The following is a 22929-nucleotide window of genomic DNA, read 5'->3' on the forward strand; positions in this document are numbered from 1 at the left end:
TAAGAGCGGAGGATGATGCTGTAGTAGCAGGTGTGTCCAATTGATACATAAGTTGACGGAGTGCTTCTACCTCGTCTTTACTCAGTCCCCCTATATCTGTAGTAGAGGAAGAAGTATTAAGTGTGGGAGTGGTCGTCTCAACTGTAGAAGTATGATGGGCTCGAGGCCTAAATCCTCCACTTGTGCGACCCCCAAGACCTTGGGTAGAACGGCCCTGAAGCTTCCAACAAGTCTCTTGAGTATGTCGTGACCTATTACAGTGGTCACATAATAATTTGTCTTTGTCATCTAAGGTCGCATTTGCTGTTCTGTCCCTATTTAGAAATCTGAAACTGTTGCTCGGAGTGCGTTAGGGCTCCTTCCCAAAAATCCGAACCTGCACCGGGTCATACTCTGAATTCAATCCGCCCAAGAACTCATAAATGTGTTCTTCAATCATCTTCTTAATTTGAGCGGCATCAATAACGCACATAGGTTGCAAATTCTGCTACTGATCTAACTCCTACCACAAACTACGGAGCTTATGAAAATAAGGGGCTACTAGAGAATTACCTTGCGTGAGGCCATGGATCCGACGCTTCAAGTCATACTTCAGTGCAACATTCCCCACTTTGAAATATGTCTGAGTAGCAGCATCCCAAACTTCTTTGGCCGTATGGAGGAATAAGTACCCCTGACTGATTTCTGGTTGCATTGAATGTAGTAACCATGACATAACTGTGGAATTTTCTACTTCCCACTTTTCATAAGCAGGATCATTGGGTTGTGGTTCTTGAATTCTGCCATTCAAGTATTCTATCTTCCCTCTTTTCTTAATAGATAAAAGAGTTGATTGTGACCAAGCAAAGATAATTGAGCCCATCCAATTTGACAGTTGTGATTTGAAGAGTTGGATTTTCACCAAGGGAGGTCACCACTTGACTCTCTACCCCTTTCGTCTGATTTGTCTCCGACACTTTTGAATCAGACATCCTACCAACTATAGTGCTCCAACACAACTGGTGGACTCAAAAAAAAAATTCCAAGAAAAAAGAGAACTAGAATTTTTTTCGTTTTGTAATTAGATTTTTTATTTTTATTTTTTGCTAAATGGCAGGTCGTTTAGGCATACCTGTAGGTTGCTGTAGTGTTGAGCTACAGGTCGTACAGAACGGTGAAGGCCTGCTGAACGACATGTCGTTCTCACTAGTCATAGAACGACTTGTCGTTCTCACCAGTCACAGAACGACTTGTCGTTCAGTTAGGTATTATAGATGCGAATGCTGTCGTCGGAGGTCCATGCGCCGCCGATCACGTACTCCGGTAGGCCTAAAAAAAGACTCCAGATCAACCCCGAAACCGCCGAATCAGCCAGGAGGAACCCACCTTGTTCACAATTGATCCATCAAACACTGCAATGGATCGAGTGAACTCACACCGCCACTGTTCCACGGAGTACCGGTCCAGAGAACGCCGGTGGGAATGCTGGTACCTTCTTTGAATTGGGTGACCTAGATTATGGGGTGCCGCATCAATTTGCACACACAGGGAGGGGTTCGCACGGACACGGGCAGTGAGAAAAAGGAACAAACGAAGAATCAGAAAAACAAATGGAACAAAGAACCTTAACGTGGCTCTGATACCATGTAGAATTGTAGAGGAAGAAGAAAAATATTGTTATTGCTTGATAAACTCATGCGATTACATAGTTTAAATAAGAGAAACCCTACGAACTAATATGGAAAGAAAATAGACAATACAATCATAATAAAATCAGAGAATAAAATATGGAAAGATCCGTTATTTTCAACAAATATATCATTTGGTTTTTCAAGTATACTTATAAAACAATTGTGGAATCTTGTCTAAAAGGGTTATATTCGTTATGTTGGGAGAAACATGCTGAATTGATAACCTGGATACTCCCAGTAAATCATATTTGCCTTTGATGCTATTTTCCTGATTTCATTTTTTGCTTGATACTATGTATGCTTGACATGATACACCTTACTTCACTTGAATCTACTTATAGCATTGGCAATATGCTATGCATAAAAACTGTAACTGAGGTGGTGTTTGAGAGACTGAGGGCTGAGTTTTCGGAGATCAGTACATAAGCCAAGTATTCTTGGTTTTATAGGCAGGCAACTGTGTTGCTCTTTTAGCTAGATATTCTGGTGGACTACAATGGAATAAGTTGAGGATTGGTATTGAAAGTGATTTTTGAAGAAACATACATATAATTGTGTTGATTGAAGTTCTCTCAAATTTTGGGGTCAAATAGAGATCATGAAGGTGGTTTGGGGAGGTCTAGAGAAGCTTCACTGAGATTTTTTGTGGGGAGGTCTAGGTGAAGATTTCAAATATCATCTGGTCAGCTGGTCCACGGTTTGTTCCCCTATTTCAGAAGGTGGTTTGGATATCCGGAATTTGAGGACCTTTAATAAAGATTTATTAGGGAAGTGGTTGTGGCGTTATGAGCATGAGAGAGAGGCTTTTTGGAGATCAGTTGTGGATGCTAAGTACGGTTTTACTTGGGCTGGTTGGTGTTCCTTAGACCCCCTTGGGTCTCATGGAGTAGGGCTTTGGAAGAGTATCAGGAAGGGGTGGAATTTATTTAGTAGCCATACCAGACTTGTTTTGGGAGATGGATCCAGGATCAGATTTTGGGATGATGTGTGGTGCGGATAGATGCCCCTTAAGGAAGCTTTCCCAGGTTTGTATGACATTGCTTGCGACAAGAACTCGCTCGTTGCAGCCCATTTGATTATGGAGAACGGATCTTTTCAGTGGGATGTCAGGTTCATTCGAGCAGCCCACGATTGGGAGGTGGACGTCTTGGCTTCCTTCTTCACCTTATTGTATTATATTAGATTTGATCATGATGGGGAAGACAAGCTTTGGTGGTCTCCTCGCAAAGGGAAGTTTGATGTTTGATCTTTCTATAAGATTTTTGCTTACAAGGAGACAGCTCATTTCCCCTGGAAAAGTATTTGGCGGACCAAGGTTCCTTTAAAGTGGCCTTTTTCGCTTGGGTGGTAGCTCTAGGGAAGATCCTTACTTTGGACAATCTCAGAAAGAGGCAAGTCATTGTGATTGATAGATGTTGTATGTGTAAAAAGAATGGGGAATCTGTAAATCATTACTCCTTCATTGTGAGGTCGCATGTGTTCTTTGGAATGCCATTTTTAGTCGCTTCAATTTGGCTTGGGTTATGCCTCGTTGGGTGGTAGATTTATTCACTTGTTGGTGGACGGATGGTCGCTCTTTGAGTGCGGTTGTGTGGAAGATGGTACCTTGTTGCTTCTTATGGTGCTTGTGGAGGGATCGCAACGATAGATAGTTCGAGGACGAAGAAAGAACCATTGAGGAGATTATTTCTTTTTTCTTTTATTCTTTTGTACTCTTGGACGGCTGCGTTCCTTGCCCTCATAGTGATTAGTTATTATGATTTTCTTGTATTCTTTTCCTCTTCTTCTTAGTTGTCGTTATTGTATACTTCCTGTATACTTGATCTCACTTTGCGCTTTTATGAAATTTCTCTTACTCAAAAAAAAAAAAATGCTATGCATTTAAAATTCAAACGTTACTGCTCAATGAGGATGTAAATTCATTTTTGGTGCTTGTGAGATCTGCTCTCGTGCTCCAAAGTTGATCTTTCTGTGGAAGTGGCAACAATCTTCTTGGCCTTACTCAAATCTTATTGGGTTTTCACTGGAATTTCCCTTTTGCTGTTGTACTGTAGGCTTTGATTCTCCTGAAGATATTTTATGGAAATATTTTTTCTGCAAAACGTTTTTGGGAAAAGGATCTAAATCCCATAAATTTCCTTTGGAGCAGCCTATTGAATAAGGATATTAATATTAATTGGTTTGACTTACGTATTAATCATTTTGCAACTATCTGTTGATAGAAGAGTGGAAGGATAACCAATTGTTAGTGTTATTAAGGATGTTGTAGTTTATTTAAGCAATATGTTTATCCAGCAAGAGTATAATATAAATTAATTTTGTTATCTTACTCGAAGCTATATTTGACCAAGTCCCAATCCATTAACTTTAGGAATTACCTCATAATTAGCACTTGTTAGAGTTTAGTGTAGTTTCAATTACCCTTTCCTTTGCTTTTTAATATTTTCAGAGACTTGCTGATAATTGAATATGATTCTTGTACATGGAACAGGTATTAATCAGTCTGATCTCCTGGTTCTGGAAAGCCATGCTGTATATTCTCTCAGCAAAGAAAAGATATCTGCTCGCTTTTATATAATGCGATGCACCCAATCTGTCAATGAGGATGTTATTCAAGTTCCTGTTAAGGATGTTATTGAAAGGTTTGGCGGCAGAACCTTTTGTGTATGCATTTATATTTCTTTATTATTAATTTTCTTCTTTTGAGAGAGAGAGAGAGAGAGAGGGCGGGGAGTAAGGGTGTAAACATATGTGATTGCTGGTTCTCCAGTTAGTGGGTAAGGGATGCATTTGGACATTTGATTGGGTTCTTTCTAGTGCCAATCAATTGCACACTAATGGAGAGAAATGGGTTGCGTATCCTCTAAATTTTTCTTCATATTGAACTAGTTTATCAAACCAATCCACTTGGCATCTGCTAAGAACCTTTAACTATGACAAGTAATTTATTTGATTTTATATCTTTTGCGAAAAAAAGTGTTTGGGAAATTAACTCGAGTTATATTACATGTTAGACTACGTTAGAAAGTAGAAATTGAAGTATAATTTATCTGTTTTATTGGAAGTGCCTTGATATCTAGGTTGAGAAATGTCCTTTTTAAAAAAAGTTCTTAAAAGAATGGAAGAGATGTTTCTTGGCCTTCTATTTCACTTATTTACGTGTGGTAGATTAATGCGGGAGGTTTCTTATCCTATTTTATGTTAAAATTTTGTCCCTTTGCGAGGATTGGGGATACAAAATTTGAGGGTGTTCAATCGCGCCCTGCTAAGTAAATGGTTATGGCTTTTTGGGTTTGAGAGATGCGTGGTGGATTCTAAATACGGCAACCTATGGGGCGGGTGGTGCTCTCTCGAGTCGGCAGGTGCCTTTGGGGTGGGGGTGTGGAAGAACATAAGAAAAGGTTGGGATTCTTTCTCAAGCTTCATTAGATTTGTTGTGGGGAATGGATTCAAAATCAGCTTTTGACATGATTTGTGGTGTGGGGATACGGCTCTTAGGGTAGCCTTTCCAGCTTTATTTGGTATTGCCCGTGCGAAGGACGCCTATTTTGCGGATAATTTGGAGTTTTTGGGTGGTTTCAACCAGTGGAACGTTAGCTTTACTTGGGAGGCAGATGATTTTGCTTCTTTCTTCCAGGTGTTGCTTTCAGTTAAAGTGAGAAGAGGTAGCAAAGATACTATGTGGTGGGTCTCCTCCAAAAAAGGTTTATTCAAGGTTAAGTCGCTTTTCCTGGAAAAGTGTTTGGCGCACTCAGGCTCCTTCGGCTTCAAGGGTTGCCTTTTTTGCGTGGTCTGCAGCTCTTGGCAACATCTCTACCCTAGACAACCTTAGGAAGCGGCATGTTATTGTGATAAACAAATGCTGTGTAAGAAAACTAAAGAGTTTGTGGACCATATTCTTCTCCATTGCAACGTGGCTTCTGCTTTGTGGAGTACTCTATTTAGTCGTTTCAGGATGTTTTGGGTTATGCCCAGATGGGTTATCGAGTTGCTTGCTTGTTGGTGGTCCTCTGGAAGGCTAATGAGCTTTGCGGTGTGGAAAATGACGCCTATTTGCCTCTTTTGGTGCTTATAGAGGGAAATGAACAATAGGAGCTTTGAGGATTTGGAAAGTACCTTAGAAGAGATTCTATCCTCGTTCTACCTTACATTGTACTTTTGGACTACGACTTATGTCCATTCTTTGTCTTTTAGTTTTGATGACTTTCTCGCTCGTTTTTTTTTTTTTTTTTTTTTTTTTTTTTTTTTTTTTCTAATTAAGTGTTTTCTTTGTATACTTCTAATGTACTAAGGGGTGCATTTCGTTTTTTTAATGAGATTAGTTTCTTACTTATTAAAAAAAAAAAAAAATTATTGTCCCTTTGCCTCTAGAATAAAAGGTTCAGTATTTTCCATCTCTTGTTTTCAATTTGATTTACTTCCTCTACATTTTTTTTAGCGTCGCAATACATTGAATAAAATAAAAAAAAATAAAAAAGGGTTAATCAATATATATTAAAAGAGTATTCTACTTTTATATATATATATATATATATATTGTTGTAAAAGGAAAGACATCTTGTGAAGAAAACGACCTTTAACCAAAATATAATGTTGCCACCTCACGGAGAATCAAACAAGGAAATGCATTTTTCCAGTTCCTCCCTTTCATGATCCTCAAGATTTTGTTAAAGGTCTCTCTCTCTCTCCACAAGTGGTGGCACGTGTAGGCACGTCCCACTAGCTTTAAGCCTCAGATCACTATCATCTCTCTCTCTCTCTCTCTCTGTTTTTTTTTTTTTTTTTTTTTGATAAGTAAGAAGATTGTATAAAAAGCGTAAGGCGCCTCTAAGTACACCGAGAGTATACACATGAACTACCAAAGCTAGTCCATAAAAGGACAAACCCAAACAAACCTATAAGGAGCAACCCTTAAACCCAAAGAAGCCCTCATTAAACACCCAAACCTGCCCCGAAAGCACCCCAATCCAACAAATCCCCCAAAACCCACAAGAAAACCCGATTAACCCTAAAAAAAAAAAAAACCCACAACCCAAAAAATAAGAAAAAGAAACTCAAAATACAAAGAAAAGCCAACCCCAAAACCTACGGGGACCCCAACCCTACACCATGTGCACCTTGCCTTTTCTGCGTCAGGAGGACGCACAAGAATCCCCATAGTTGATGGAGCTTGCCAAATTCAAAAGTTCCCTTCTACCCTTGGACTTTAGGGGCGCTGCCTTAACTCCCCGGTGGTAGTTCTCTTCAATGGCATCCAAAATTGTCGAGGACGGGTCCAAACCCTCATCACTATCCAACTCCCAATCAAGAGGAAAAACACCCAAAGGAAGAGGGAAATCGCCATCCTCCCCATCCCATAACTCTTCGCCCTGCTCCCACGCAACCTCCTCCCCCGACGGACCAAAACCCACTGGCCGCTTTTGAGATCGGATCAAACCAACCTCTCCCTTAATCGCGATAGAAGAACTTGAAGTCGCCGCACCTTCCTTAACAATCGGATTCAACGCAGGGCTCGGATTGAGAAACCCCTGCCGAAGAAAACCCCTCAACAGAGCGGGAGAAGTACCATTATCCTTCACGGACACTGCCAGAGCAGCAGAATCCTGCATTGGAAGCGCAACTTCCACTGTCTCGACTAGATCTCAAGCAAGCAAAATCCGAGAAATAGACCTCGACACTTTAGCACTTGGCCTCAAAGCTTCCAAAGCATCGGCAAAGGATATACCGTCCAAATGCATTTTTCTGGCTTTCCTAGCCTTTCAAAAGTACTTCCGAAACAGCTTAGAATCCGATAGCACTGGGGAAGATAAACACAACCTCTTCCCCAACTCAGTTGCCCTTGAAAATGAAGGAACTGGAGAAGTCCCCTCAGATCTGGTAGGAGCAACCAGGGATGCTGAAGAGAAACCCAAAACTACCGGAGAGATCCCCACCAACCTGGAAGAAGCTATAGGGGGAAAAGAAAACCTAGCCATCGGCAACGCTGATCCTAAAGACGCAGACCCCAAAGCCACAGGATCCTCAGAAGAAAACGAAGACTTCTTCAAGACAACCTCCGGGGCAGAAACCAACGAAGGAATGGAAGAGGAATTCTCAACAAACACTAAAAAAGTAGCAATCGAAACGCCCACTGCTTCCGGCACCGAAGAACCCAAATCTGGACCCGAGACCCGCTCCGAAATCGACTTAGGAGCCGATTCAACAACCTTCTTGGCAATGGGCTTAAGCACCTTAGCCCCATCCCGAAACCAGGACCCTTTAATGGTTGCCTTGCACCTCTTAAGCATCCGGCCCGCCACAAAACCCAACCTGCGTTTAAACCGAAGACTTGAAGCCCATTCTCTTCAAAGACCCGCAAGCCCAAATCAAAGCATTGGATAAGCGCCCAAGGATCTCTAGAATCTGCCCATACACTCCAAACACGCTTTCCTTTTGCAGTGCAGTGTTACCCTCAACAACGGCTACCCCAGACATGCAAGCTGAACAACTGACACAAACTCTGGAACTGAGACGCTCATCAAGATGAAGGTCCTTACCTAGGGGATCAGGCGCTTGCTTCTCCATGGCGGAGCAACCCATTGGTGGCTGCTTCTCCAAATCACACCATTCCGCCAGTGGCCTTACGTCAACGACCTTTGCCGCATCCCATGAACCTGAATTATGACCCGGAGACGGGTAACCCAAGGTAGAGGCAGTTGCTCCCGAGTGCACCACCTCTGCAAATGACGGAGGGCCAGTTCCCTTTCCCAGCTTCACACCCGTTGGAGAACCACCAGAAAACGAAGACGCTTCTGTGGCTCTAAGAGAATCCAGACCTGTGCTCATCTTTGTCCCTTCTACTTTCCCTTCCTCCTTCCCATCCTTCTTAACCGTCTCACCCGATGAACTAAACCCACAACCCACCATGGCCGAGAGGTATTCTACGGCCTTTCTTAGCTCATCAGAGAATTTATGCCAACCCCATCCTCCACGCCCCTCAGGAATCAGAATGAGCCCTCTTCAACCGCCCATCCCGAAAACTGATGCCTTTAAGAAATGGCCAGCTTTGTTACCACTTCTCCGAGCAATCAAGACTTTCGACCCTTCCCTGAAAGACTTGACAAAATCTTGATCTTCCAGGACACCCAAAAGAACCTCCAATGTCGATGCAAGCCAACCGGAGCACTGGGTACTCAGCATGACCTTACCTAAATTTTTTTTTTCTCTTCTCCTCCACCCGCAGTACCGGCACCCCAACCAAAACTGAGAAATCAAAAGACTTCGACTCCACAATAAAACTCTTCTACATCGCTAGAAACCCCCAAAGCTCAGACGGCCGGGCCCAAAGGAGACTTACATTGTCGCCAAAAGAATGAGCCACCCAAGTAGAAAAAACACTGGCAAAAACCCCTACACGCGAAAACAAGCGCGACCGAGAGCCTAAGAACAAAGATCGAACCCCGCACATCAGACGAGAGTTTGGAAAGCGGACGAGAGTGATATCCTAGCTAGACGTGCTCTCACGCGCCAACGCTATGAAGTTTCCTTCTCTGTCCCTCTCCTTCGATTATGTCTAATTCGAAATTTATGTGTATCTGAAACTAACCATCATCTCTCTTCCTCTACTCTTTCACTACTACAAATTTTCCAGATATCTTGTCAAGGAGTGTCAAGAAAAGAGAGGATCTGCAACCCCAAAGAATACATTTCAGATTTTGCTCTTACATTTTGGTTGTCACGTGATTGATTCACTATGTTGGCGGTGCTTGGAGGCGCGCATCTTTTGATCCCTTTCGGGGGTCGACGTTTGTGGTTGGGTATGGAGAGCCGGTTCTATGTGGAGGCTAAATCTTTTTTGTTCTCGGTGGGGCAAGGGTCTGCAGAGCTCATGGTAGAGGAGAAGCGGAAAGCTTTTGCAGGGGTAGTTCTTTTGGGCTCACGTTGTATTGCGTGGCTGTTGTTGATGGTGGAAGAGTTTTTGCGAAATTCTGGGGTTGTAGATTTCATCGAGTCTTTTAGGGAGGGGTCTAAGGTGACCATCGTGCGGAGAGGTGGGAATAAGTTCGGCTGTTTCTTGCAGGTAGTGGTCTACGCTGTGGGTGGCCGGAGAGGTCTGGTTTTGTTTCCTGAAGGACATGATGGGCGGGGCTGAAGTCGTGTTTCAGGCGAGCTTTCTAAAGTCTTGGCTTTTCTTGAAGATGATGAGAAGATGGGTAAGGCAGTTGGGCCTATGCCGTTTGTGGAGGTGGTGCGTACGGTGTCTCCCGTCTTTGTCAAGGGCTACGGGAAGAAGCGCGTTGGCGCATACGGTGTCTAAGATGGAAATGCAACAGGCGGTGGCTTGGGGAGTTTTGGAGGAGAATTTTTCAATGGCTTTGGACTGCTCCACAGTGGTTCGGCAGCCGGTAGATTGTTTTGCCTTTGAGAAGCAATCGTTTTGTCCCCTAGGTAATACCCTTCGTGTTTCCGATGGCTCTAGGTGCAGTTCGACGAGTTGCAGGGTTATAGAGGGTGATGTTGACCCCTCGGCGTAGGAAAAGGATGGACTTTTTAGGAATCTTCTCAATCTCTTTGGGCGAGTGGATCGATTGGCCTCGCAGGCTTACATTGATATTGGGCATTAGGTGTTTTGGGCTTAAGCGCAAGGCGGGCGGGATGCTCAAGAGGGCTAAGGTGGTTTTAAGAAGGGCTCGGTTTCGGGTAGGGTCCAACAACTTGGGTTCCAAGTCCATTACCAAGAAGTTTGTTTTGGTGGGTTCTAATGTTGTTGTGGATTTGAGCTTGGTGTCTTCGTTGGGTTTTGAGCGGCTAATGGGCAGGTCTGGGTTTCTCGGGCGATTCTTGCTCTGTTGTCGTCGGCGATTGCCGATGGTCCTATTCTGAGTTCCCCCGGTCCTGCCCCGGCGTATTCTTTGCTAGAATCTTCTGTGAAAGCCTTTGGATCAAATGCTTTTGTGGTTATGAGTTTTGCGTCTTCAGGTTCAGCGTCGTCGGTGGTTGCGTTTGGTCCTGTCCCCACCTCCTCTGGTCTTGTTCTAGAGTCTTCTGGGCCGAAATCTTCTGTGCACGCCTCTCTCCCTTTTGATCAAGCTTCCTCTGGACAACCCATTGCACCAGCCTTCTTTGTGGGGGTTGACTCGGCTGTTAAGATAGACTTGGCTATTGAGGGGTCTTTTCCAGTAGGGGGCTCCTTCGGCGCCACTTCTTCGGGGGTGGCCGCTTTGGGTGAAAGGCTCCGCTTTTCTCTCTCGGTGATGTCAGAGAGTGGGGCTCCTATCTACCCATTGGAGTCCAAATCGGTGCTGAGATATTACCGTAGATCTAAAGTAGGCAGAGGAGCCCAGTTGGATGCTTCTTTGATTGACGAGGCCTTGACGGCGATCAGTGCTCCAATGGCGCTGCCTTTTGGTGCCCAGCCCTTGTTGGAGCCTAGTGGGGGAACGGTCAGTAAGACTCCCTCGATTAGCATTCTTCGGCGTGGCTTCCTTCTTCCGAGCGGAGTTGGTGGGTCTCCTCTCTCTTTCGCTCAGTTTGTGGGTGTGAAGATGAAGGGCGTTGGTGCCCCGCCAATGCTTGGGGGGTCTCATCTATTGTCGTCTTCCTTAGAGGTGGGTGAATCTTTGAGAGGAGATGTTTTTGAAGGGGTTGGTGGTTCTCCTAGGGCCGCGATAGATGTTGGTTTTTGTTCCCATACTCTGGGGTCTCCCATGAGGGGAATGTGAAAGGCTTTTTGGATTTATTGGCTTAAATTGATGTGGCGCAATATCAAGAGGTTTTAGTTTCCACTCCTAAGTCTAAAGGGAGTAGAGATGTGAAAAACTTAGAGTGCTCGATCAATTATAATGCTAGGGGTTTTGGTTATAGACGGGGCAAAGGCAAGAGTGCCATTGCTGTGGTGTAATGGTCTCTGAGTTTTGTGGGTTGGTTCCTATTGGGGTGTTTGGGTTTTTTTTTTTTTTTTTTTTTTCATGTTTTTGTGTCCTTTTGTATATTTCTTGTATGCTTAGGGGCTTCTTACGCTTTTAATAAATTTATCTCTTATCCTATATATATATATATATATTTTTTTTATAGATAATGTCATATCATTAAAAAGCGTAGATGGACGCAACCCTAGTACACATAAAGTATACAAAAGTGCCCATAAAAAGAAGAAACAAAAGAGTAAGAACTTAAAAACTCTGCAAACGTAACACGATTCGGGCTATGATGAGCCGAGATCCATACAAATAACGTATTAAGCACCTTTCGACGTAACTCCAACACCGGCATTTCTACATCTTCAAAATGCCGAGCATTCCTCTCACGCCAAAGACCCCACATGATATTAAAAAAAAAAATGGTTGTAACTTTGTTTCAATCTAATTGTTTTTATGTATTTTCGTAGCTCTAAACCTAGAATTAGTGATGAAAATAATAGTGATAGAATTTTCTTTTTCCTGCTAAGTGAGAAATTTGGATTCTTAAACCAATTATGAGGTGAACTGTGACCTAAAAGTTTAGATGCCATATGGTTAGTTGATGAGAGTGTTTGTTTAAGGACAGCATACCTTAAAATGATTGTAGTTTTGCCTTATTTTATGTTCTAGTAGTCAAGAAATGGGTGAAGTGAGCAATGAAATCAAAATCAACTATTGGGCTTAGGGGAGATTAACATGTTGCTTATAATATGGAAGTTAAAACTTTTCTAGTTGTTAGAACTGCAGTTCTATATGCAAACTATGTTTTTGGGCCTTTGCTTTGTGAGACTAGTATCTATAGATGTTGTGTCTATTGTCATCTTCTTCTTTATCATGACTTAATTTTTCTTTCCTCATGAACCGCAATGCAACATGTGCTCAGGGTGGAATTAATTGTTTTGATGTCTCCTATATTGGTACTATAGAAAATTGTTTAGATGTAAATGGAAGAGAATATAGCGGAAGCGGCGGAAGAAAAGACAAGGATTTTTTGTGGTTCGGCCGTAGAGGCGTACGTCCACTACTGAGAATTGCCCTAAGAGTTACATTTTGGTCGTACTGTCTTCAATATGTTTACTATACAACAAATGCTGAGGACTCTCGCCTCTCTTCCTCTCTCTCCACCCTAGCGTTGGCGCGTCATGATAGGGCTTTGTTTCTTTCAGAGGTGCTTTCATTGGAGTTTTCATCGGTGCTTTTTTGGGGTCAGTTTATGTTTTTGTTTTCATTATCGGGCTAGAGCTTTCATCGGAGCTCTTTCATCTTCTCCGACGGGCAATCTTGCGAGTATGTTGCTGTGGTGTTTCTTTTTGAGGCTTCTTAGTTAAAGCAGAGATGGAGCGTCGATTCTCTCTGGAAGCCAAAGCTCGCTACTTTTCGGTGAAGGCAGATGTGTCTGAGATTCGCTTGGAGGAAAGGAGGAAGGGGTTTTTTGGTTTTATTTTTTTAGGTCTCCAGTGTTTTGTGTGGTTGTTGGCCACAGTAGAGGAGGCGCTGAAGGAACCAGTGAAGAAGGATTTTGTCAAGTCCTACCGCAAATATGTGAAAGCCTTGATGGTTTGTGGGGGTGGTAATAAGGCCAATTGTTACCTTGAGGTGGCTACCTACGCTGAGGATGGTCGTAAAGGGGTTGTTTGTGTTTTACCTCCCAAATTGGCTTTGGATTGGGAGTTGGATAGTGATGAGGATATGGATCCGTCCTTGGCATTTTGGAAGCCATACAAGAGAACTTCCATTAGGGAGTTAAGGCAACACGTCAAAAGACTAAAGGTAGGAGGGAAGTATTGAATCTGGTAAGTTCCATCAACTATGGTGATTCTAGCGCTTCCTTCCGGCTTAGGAAAGGCAAGGCGCACGTGGTGTAGGGTTGGGATCTCCTGAATGTTTTAGGTTTGAGGGCTTGAGTTTTTGAGGGTTACTGGGTTTTCTTTCTTGTTGTAGGTTGTTTTGATAATTCCTGTGTACTTAAGGGCGTCTTACGCTTTTTTTATAAAATTTTTATTACTTATAAAAAAAAAATGTTTACTATACGAACGACCCCTTTTTCTAGGGGAAATGTGGTAGGTGGAGTGAATACGAATAAGGTAATTGAATCCTAACAATCAACCAACTTTGGCATATACATTGATAAGGAAAATGTTAAACCTAATATAGAAACCTAACATTCCCCCTCAAACACAAGGTGGAAGCTTGAGTTTGGAAAGAAAAAGAATTGTCTTTTTTTTTTTTTTGCTGAGGTGGATTTGGTGCAACAAAAACCAATATTTGAGTGTGATCTTGGCCTTCTGATTCGTTGATGAAACAGATAAAGATTGTGGGTGGCAGGATCCAAAAGCAGAGCATGAGCTTGGATAGGGGTGGAATCAAGTGTGACGTAAAGCCAATCTGAGAGTGAGGCGGGAGGTGGCTGGTGGCGGTGGCTGGAAGGTGGTTGGAGATGGATGTAGGATGGTGGCCAGGTGGTTACTGGAGATGGCACCCGGGCGGTGGCCAGATATCTGAGCCAACAGTGGACCAAACTAGGCCGACTTGGGCCGACAAATGAACTGACTATCAATAATACTGAGAATACATATACAAGATGGTTAAATTAAGGTTTTTTCATTGTTGAAGATGATTAAAAAAGCTTGTTTGGTTGTTTCCTAGAAACTGTTCTTTCTCGGTTGACTGAGTAAATCGATGCCATTATGTAGTGCCACTTATTGAAGGAAGCACCAAATATTCTTTTGGTTCAAGAAAGAATATACTCTTTATGCTTCTTTCCCCATTAACTGTTATTTGCTTGTCTGACCTTAAATGCTTTTTATAAGGGACTAAAGATCATAATCAACTGTTCATTTTTTTAATGAGTTGTTTTTTTTTTCTTTGCTATTTGAGTAGCTTGCAGGGTCCTTTGGTCAGAAAAAGTTCCAGCAGATGGATGGTTACCCCAGTTGTCGAGTACTTCCATGTACTTCCTTATGCAGAGATAGTGTCAACCTGGCTGTCGAGGTGCACCTAATTTTTTTCAACAAATTAACTTCATTATGTGTTACAATTAGAAAACCTTTGTTTTATCTGCATGAAGTAGTTCCTAGAAATGTTTTTGTCTGCTGGTTGTGGATTTGCGAGTCAACTCATTTGAACACCCAATGTCAAGATTCAGTGTTGTAGTATGTATAACATTTTGAACTCTCCATTCTAAATACTTTTTTTTTTTTTTGATAAGTAATTGTAACTCAGTTCATTAAAAGCACAGAGGGGCGCAACCCTTATACACGGGAAGTATACAAGAGATCCCCTAAATGGGACGAGAAGAGAATAAATTTAAAAAGTCTACAAAAATAAAATCATTCAAGCAATGATGGGGAGCGATTCAAATATACAACATATTAAGCAAATGCTTCCTTAGCTCTACCATTGATGTCTCTACATCTTCAAAGAGCCTCGCATTCCGTTCCCGCCAAATACACCATAATAATCACAATGGAGTTAACCGCCAAACTTCTTTATCACGACCATACCCAACCGATGCGCCACAACTAGTCAACACCTCCAATACTGTTCATGGCATCACCCACTCTACCCCAAATAGGACGAGAATGTAACTCCAAAGATCATGGACTACTTCGCAGTGAAGCAACAAATGATCAATAGACTCCCCATTCTTCTTAAACATACAACACCACTCAATCACTACGATATTCCTCTTATGCAAGTTATCATGCGTCAAAATTTTACCCAAAGTTGTTGACCAAACAAAAAAGCCACCCTAGTCGGAGCCTTAACACGTCAAATACTCTTCCACGGAAAAGATGGGCCATTTCTTCTAATCAGTACTTCATAATAGGAGCTCACCTCAAAAAAACCCTTTTTAGAAGGGTTTCAAACTAATCTGTTGCCCTCTCCATATCGAACATAAGAGAAGTAAATTCGATCGAAGAAAGAAAGAACCATCTCTATTTCCCAATCCTGGATTTGCCTTGTAAAAAGGACATTCCATTGAATAACTCCGTTATGAACGACCAAGTTATCATCCACCATCGCATCTTTTGTTCCTTGCAATACTAAACAAAGCTGGAAATCACTGCTTCGAAGAACTATCCCCACACCACCAATCATGCCAGAAACTAATAAGTGACCCATCCCCCACCTCAAAATGAACAAAATTATAAAACTTCTCCCATCCCCTTCTAATATGTTTCCACACACCCACTCCATAGGAACCCGACACCTCTTTCGAACACCACCCACTCTTTAGGCTCTCAAATTTTGCGTCAATCACCAATCACCAATCGCCATAAAGCCTCTCTCCCTACCATATCTCCACAACCATTTGCCCAGAAGAGCTTGATTAAATTGGATGAAGTTGTGAACTCCCAACCCACTTGAATGCAAAGGAGTACATATCCTGTTCCATTTCACTAAATGAAATTTGGCCTCATCTCCAATACCACCCCAAAGAAAAGCCTTATGAATCTTATCAAGACGATTAGCCACCTTCATTGGAATAGGAAACAGCGACAAGAGATATGTAGGAAGATTGGAGAGCGTACTTTTAATAAGAGTCAGCCACCCTCCCTTAGACAAATATATACGCTTCCATCCAGCTAACCTCCTTTCCATTTTCTCAACAACACCATTTCAAATGGACACGGATTTGTAAGAAGCTCCCAATGGCAACCCAAGTATGTCAAAGGCAAAGAAGCGACCTGACAACCAAGTAGGTGAGCCAACCTATCGACATCCTCTACTGCACTGATAGGAACAACTTTTGATTTTCCTAAGTTAATCCTCAAGCCTGAAATTGCCTCAAAGCATAGAAGAATACACCTCAGATATCGAATCTGTTCTTCCTGCGCGCCACAAAAAATCAACGTGTCATCAGCGAACAGTAAATGATTCACAACTAAAGACTCGGACTTCCTGGATCCCACTGAAAACCCTGTCAAATTGCCCTGATCCAAAGCGGCAATCAGCATCCGGCTTAAAGCCTCCATAACCACGACAAACAAAAAAGGAGAAAGAGGATCTCCTTGTCGCAAACCACGAGAGCTATAAAAGAAACCTGACGGGGTTCCATTCACAAAAATAATCTCACCGTAGAGATACAAAAACGTATCCAAGCCCTCCATTTTTCCCCAAAACCACAACGGTGCAACAAATATATCAAAAAATCCCAATTCACATGATCATAAGCCTTCTCCAGATCCAACTTACACAATAGCCCAAGGTCCGCTGATCGAATTTGACTATCCACACATTCGTTTGCAATAAGCACAGAGTCTAAAATTTGTCGACCACCAATAAACGCATTCTGAGTGTTGGAGAAAATCTTGCCAAAAACTGATTTAAATCTGTTCGCAAGGACCTTTGAAATAATCTTGTAAATCCCCCCTACCAAACTAATAGGGCGAAAATCTCTCACATCCATGGCACCAGTCTTCTTAGGAATCAAGGAGACAAAAGTAGCATTAAAACTCTTTTCAAACTTGCCTCCAACATGAAATTCTGCAAAAACATCTATAATGCCAGTTTTTAAAAAATCCAACACTTTTGAAAGAAAGCCAAAGTGAATCTGTCAGGACCAGGCACCTTTTCTCCATTCAAATTCTTGATCACATCCCACACCTCCTTCTCCTCAAATGCTCTTTCTAGCCAACTGCTCTCATCCGCATAAATGGATAAAAAAGATAAGCCCTCCACCCTAGGCCGCCAAGAACAATTCTCAAAGTACAAATTGTTGTAATATTGAACTATATGCTCCTTAATCTCCGCAGGATTCCTGGAAATTGTACTGTTAATACTCAAAGAATCCACTTGATTGAATTTACGATGTGAGTTGGCCACCCTGTGAAATTTTTTTTGTGTTCTTGTCCCCCTCCTTCAACCACAAAGCTCTAGATTTTTGCCTCCAACTCATTTCCTCAAAAAGAAGAGTCTTCTTCTCTCAACATATCTACCTTACGAACTTTTTTCGTCCTCCTCTAGGCAACGACATTCTTCAATTAACTCCAGGTCTCGAATATCCTCCAATAATTCTTTCTTCTTCTTCCCTATATCACCAAACACTTCTTCATTCCATTTCTTCAAATCAAACTTCAAAGCCTTCAATTTATTAGCCAAAACTCATAAGACATCCACCACTTTTTAACGTGTTCAACAAAACCCTTGTATTTCAGCCACATTTTCTCAAACTTAAAATACCTGTTTCCCCATTTTGTTGTCCCACAATCCAATAACAAAGGAAAATGATCGGAAAGAAGTCTTGTCAATCTCCTCTGTGACACTTCAGGAAAGCGTTCTTCCCACTCCAGAGAAACTAAGAACCTATCGATTCTAGACCATATTTGATCTTCCTGATTATTAGACCAAGTAAATTGGCCATCTTCAAGGGGTAGGTCCACCAAATTATGCATGAATATGAAGTCTGAAAACTCTTACATAGTTGCAGAGTAGCTGGCACCACTAGATCTCTCATTAGGAAAACGAACCACATTAAAATCCCCCTCAATACACCAAGGCATCTCCTACCAACTCATCAATCCAGCTAATTCAGCCCACAAATCCCTCCTCTCCTTGTCATCATTCGGACCATAAACCCCCCCAAAAGCCCAAACTACATTATCTCCAGTGTTGCGCAAAGAACAAGCAACGCTGTATCTACTTATACATTCCTCCACTTTCTCCACCACCCTTTTATCCCACATTAACAAAATCCCACCCGACGCTCCATTGGCACCCGAATAGCACCAATCAACATGATAGCAACCCCATAAACTCCGCACCACCTCCCTTGAGATAATTGCCATCTTTGTCTCCACCAAGCATACAATATCCGCCTTTCAATCCCTTAGAAGCCCTCTAATCTCCAATCTTTTCTCAATCGCATTTAGCCCTCTAACGTTCCACATTAATATTTTAGGCGTCATATAAGCGAGATGGACCCCTACCCTTATGCCTGCCTCTAACAGAATGAACCCCTTTCTTCTCATAGTTAATAGACCAAGCCAACCTATTTAATTCCCTCTGCCTTTTCACCCCTTGTGAAGACAAATAATTAGTCTTAGGATCTGCCAAAGAGAGGTCTCTGGCAGCTTCAATCTCCTCAAACAAAGCCAACAATCTGTCCTCGAATCGACCACAAGATAGCCCAATAATTGGATAAAACCTTTTGATTCTTTCCACCACCCATCTAGGTGACATCCTCTGCCCGTCTTCACCTTCCACTGCTAGTGGACCATCGGCTCATTACTCTCTAACTCCCCCTTACCATCCCTTACCTTGTCTTGGAATAATAGGCCTTCAGGAATATGCTCAAGCAAATTCGAAGAACATTCTAGATGAGCTCCCTCCTCAGCCACCACGCCTTTAATAGAAGACCCAATCTCCATTTTGTCTCCTGTTCCTTCCTAGAGACATTTCTCCACTTGAGATCCCACTGAAATTGCTTTTGTTTCGTTACCCACTTTGCCTTCTTCTGTGGAAAAAATACTAGCTCAAGACTGCCTTCTACATGCCTCTAATCCACTAAATCCACACCAAACCTAGAATTACCCAATACAACACACAACTGCGAACTAGATACCTGAGGAGCCAACAATAAACCTCCACCATCTTCCGACAAAGCCATAGTATCTCCTTTTCCAACGACAGAACCCTTCTCCCCTAAATTGGTGGTCTCTCTAGCTACAAATGAGCCGAACCCAGACAAACGAGAGCCATCTGATTCCAACCCTAGATATGTGACTGCTAACTCCTCCAACTGTCTATTGGCTAGCTGCAAGACTGTTGGCTCTCCTTCCCCACCGCACAACACCTCCTCGGAAGCCGGAGAGGTGTCCTCTTCCCCAACCATCGAAGAAACTGCTTCCTTCTCCCTGCTCTGACTCGTTCCCGCATCCGGTTTGGTTTGCCCTTGCTTAACTTTCCAAACAGCCAAAGATTGATGATTTCGTAATTTCCGACGCTTATAAACCTGGCCAGAAAAGCCTGGTCTAAACGCGGACTTCGAAATGGCAGAACCCAGACCTAATGACTCCGATTGCACAGCGGAAGTGGAAGCATTGGCGCCCAACGAGAAATGGGGAGTTGGAATAGGACGAAGAACCGAACCAGCCTTAGCCTTAATCAAAATCTTGGGCCTCTTGATGGGAAAAAGCAAAGGGGCTTTACCTTTAGAGAGTTGGGCTGGCTCTGAAGGACCTCGGGTCAAAGAGGGGCTTGCGGGCTTCATGGATTTGGGCGGAGGAAGTCTGGAGCCCAAGGAATTAGATTGGGTCCTGGTTAAAGAATTAGGACCGGGAAGCTTTGGACCACTACCCAGCAAATCATCTTCCAGCAGGTGCAAACCTTTCAGACAATACCCGATTTCCACATGCAACTTCTTCAACGTCTTCTTGATGCTACGCAGATTGAGGCAATCACCGAAATGTGACTTGCGTGACGCAGAGGGCAACATAGAGGGGCTAGAGCCCACCACCCTACCCCTTAGGCCTGAAGCTGACTCTCTTTTCGACAAAACAGAGAGTCGCCGGAGCTGTCATTTGTAAATTATCCTTCGCCGGAAAGGCCTTCACAATCTTTGCCGTTAAAAGCGCCTGATCACGACAGCCCTTCGCCGGAGACATCGCCCGGGCCTGGATATCTTTCTCCGTAACAGAATATGACGCCTTATCTTTCGGCATAGAGGCTCTTAAAACTTCAGCAAAGCTCCTCCTCATCTCGGAATGAGGCTTAGGCTGTGAAACTTCCTTAACCTGTAAATGCTTCTAGTAGCTTGTACTGTCAGCATGCAGACTGTTAAAAGCTAAACGAAGCTCCTCCTCGAAACGCTTCCACCCTTTGCCAAATTTCCCTTTAGGCACCAAGACAGAACCTTTCCTTCTTCTACCCTCATATTCTTCTATGGTCAGAAAGTAACCATGCCTATTGGCGCATTGCTGCGCAAGAATTCGAGGAAAGCCCGAAACGGATTGGTTCCAGAACACTCTACAGTCATGAACCGTAAGCAGATCATGAAAAGACTTGAGCAACCAAGCAGCTTCGTCTTTGCCTATAAGAATGGACCTCGTCTCTCCTTTGCGTTTTTCATGGATCCTAATGCCTGTGAAACCACCCACCACCGACAAATCAGACGTCTTTGACTCAACTGACCACCAACCTGATGAACTCACCATCGAGAGAAAGAGAGAGAGCCCACAGTAAATCTCTAGTGTACTGTAAGAAAATATCTTTGATGAAAACTTTTTGGATCAGATAAATACTGTTTTACAGACATCAGATATTTATTAAAAGTGGCTGTTTTGAATGGAAATGTGTTCTCTATCTCTCTAATGATGTGGAACCCACAAACCTCTTCTAAGGAAGGCTTTTTTAAGCCCTGGATGCATGATCCTGTCCACAAGAACTCTTCATTATGTGTAGCATTTTTTCTTTTCTTTTCTTTTTTTGATAAGTAATTTCAAATTCAATAAAAAGTGCAGAGGGGCGCAACCCTAATACACGGGAAGTATACAAGAGTGTCCCTAAACGGGAGGAACAACTAATAAATTTAGAAAGTCTACAAAAGTAGAAACACGTAGGTGGCAAAGACGGGACGCTATCCAAAGATATAGCGTGTTAAGCACACGCTTTCTTAACACTACCATTACAGTCTCGACATCTTCAAAAAGCCTCGCATTCTGCTCCCGCCAAATGCTCCACAAAACACAATGAGGAATTAACCGCCAAACTTTTTTAGCTAGGCCATGCCCAAAAAACGCACCCCATGTAGTCAACAAATCCAACATCGTTTGTGGCATGACCCACTCAACTCTAAATAAAGAAAACATAAAACTCCAAAGCTCATGGGCGGCGTCGCAATGAAGTAACAGATGATTAATAGACTCCCCCTTCTTTTTACACATACAACACCACTCAATAACCACAATATTCCTCTTTCGCAGATTGTCATGGGTCAATAATTTTCCTAAAGATGCAGACCATACAAAGAATGCCACTCTTGTCGGAGCCTTAGCACACCATATATTCTTTCACGGGAATGATGGGCCTTCTTTCCTACTAAGCACTTCATAATATGACCTTACTTCAAAAAAACCCCTTGTAGAAAGGTTCCAAACTAACTTGTCACCTTCTCCTTGTCGAATCGAAGTGGAGTACAACCGCTCGAAGAAAGAAAGCACCATCTCCATCTCCATCTCCCAGTCCTGGAATTGCCGCGTAAAGAGAACATTCCAATGAATATTTCCATTATGAACAGCCAAATTATCCACCACCATTGTAGCTTTGTTCCTCACAATACTATACAGAACTGGATAACAATGCTTCAAAGATCTCTCCCCACACCACCAATCATGCCAGAAACTGATATGTGACCCATCCCCTACCACAATCCGAACATAATTGCAAAACTTCTTCCATCCTTTCCTGATATATTTCCAAACCCCCACTCCATAGGAACCCGACACCTCAATAGAACACCACCCCCCTTTAGGCTCCCAAATTTGGCGTCAATCACCAAACGCCATAAAGCCTCTCTCTCCCTACGATATCTCCACAACCATTTACCCAAAAGAGCTTGATTAAACTGGGTGAGGTTGTGGACTCCCAACCCACCTGAATGCAACGTAGTACAAATCCTGTTCCATTTCACTAAATGAAATTTGGCCTCATCCCCTATACCACCCCATAAGAAATCCCTCTGGATTTTTTCAAGACGATTAGCCATCCTCAAAGGAATAGGGAACAACGACAAGAGATACGTGGGGAGATTGGACAGCGTGCTCTTAATAAGAGTCAACTGCCCGCCCTTTGACAAATACATATGCTTCCATCCAGCCAGCTTCTTTTCCATTTTCTCAACCACCCCTTTCCAAGTAGAAACAAACTTGTAAGAGGCACCCAAAGGCATACCCAAGTAAGTCATAGGCAAAGAACCAACCCGACAACCCAAAAGCAGAGCCAACCCTTCAACATCCTCCACCTCATCAATAGGAACAATTTCTGATTTTCCTAGATTGATCCTTAATCCCGATGCTGCCTCAAAGCAAAGAAAGACGCAACTCAGATGTCGAATTTGTTCTTCTTGCGCCCCACAAAAGATCAACGTATCATCAGCAAACAATAAATGATTCACTACTATTACCTCTGACTTTCTATGTCCCATTGCAAAACCTGTCATCGAACCCTGCTCTAACGCAGCAACCAGCATCTGGCTCAAAGCCTCCATAACCACCGCAAATAATAAAGGTGACAGAGGATCACCTTGTCGCAACCCGCGAGAGCTGGTAAGGAAACCCGACGGAGTTCCATTGACAAGGATGGAGAATCTCACCGTAGAG

General features: G+C 42.8%; 1 protein-coding gene across 4 annotated transcripts in view; it reads left to right on the plus strand.

Annotated features, from left to right (window-relative positions):
* Window positions 1–22929, plus strand: part of LOC133878610 (uncharacterized) — a 52535-nt gene that overhangs the window by 12191 nt on the left and 17415 nt on the right. For all 4 annotated transcript variants that reach the window (XM_062317203.1, XM_062317178.1, XM_062317196.1 and 1 more), the window contains 2 exons: window positions 4162–4312; window positions 14489–14599. In XM_062317203.1, the coding sequence (XP_062173187.1) occupies window positions 4162–4312; window positions 14489–14599 (262 nt within the window). The remainder of the gene's footprint in view (window positions 1–4161; window positions 4313–14488; window positions 14600–22929) is intronic.

The sequence above is a fragment of the Alnus glutinosa genome, chromosome 1, assembly GCF_958979055.1.
Source record: "Alnus glutinosa chromosome 1, dhAlnGlut1.1, whole genome shotgun sequence".
Classification (NCBI taxonomy): domain Eukaryota; kingdom Viridiplantae; phylum Streptophyta; class Magnoliopsida; order Fagales; family Betulaceae; genus Alnus; species Alnus glutinosa.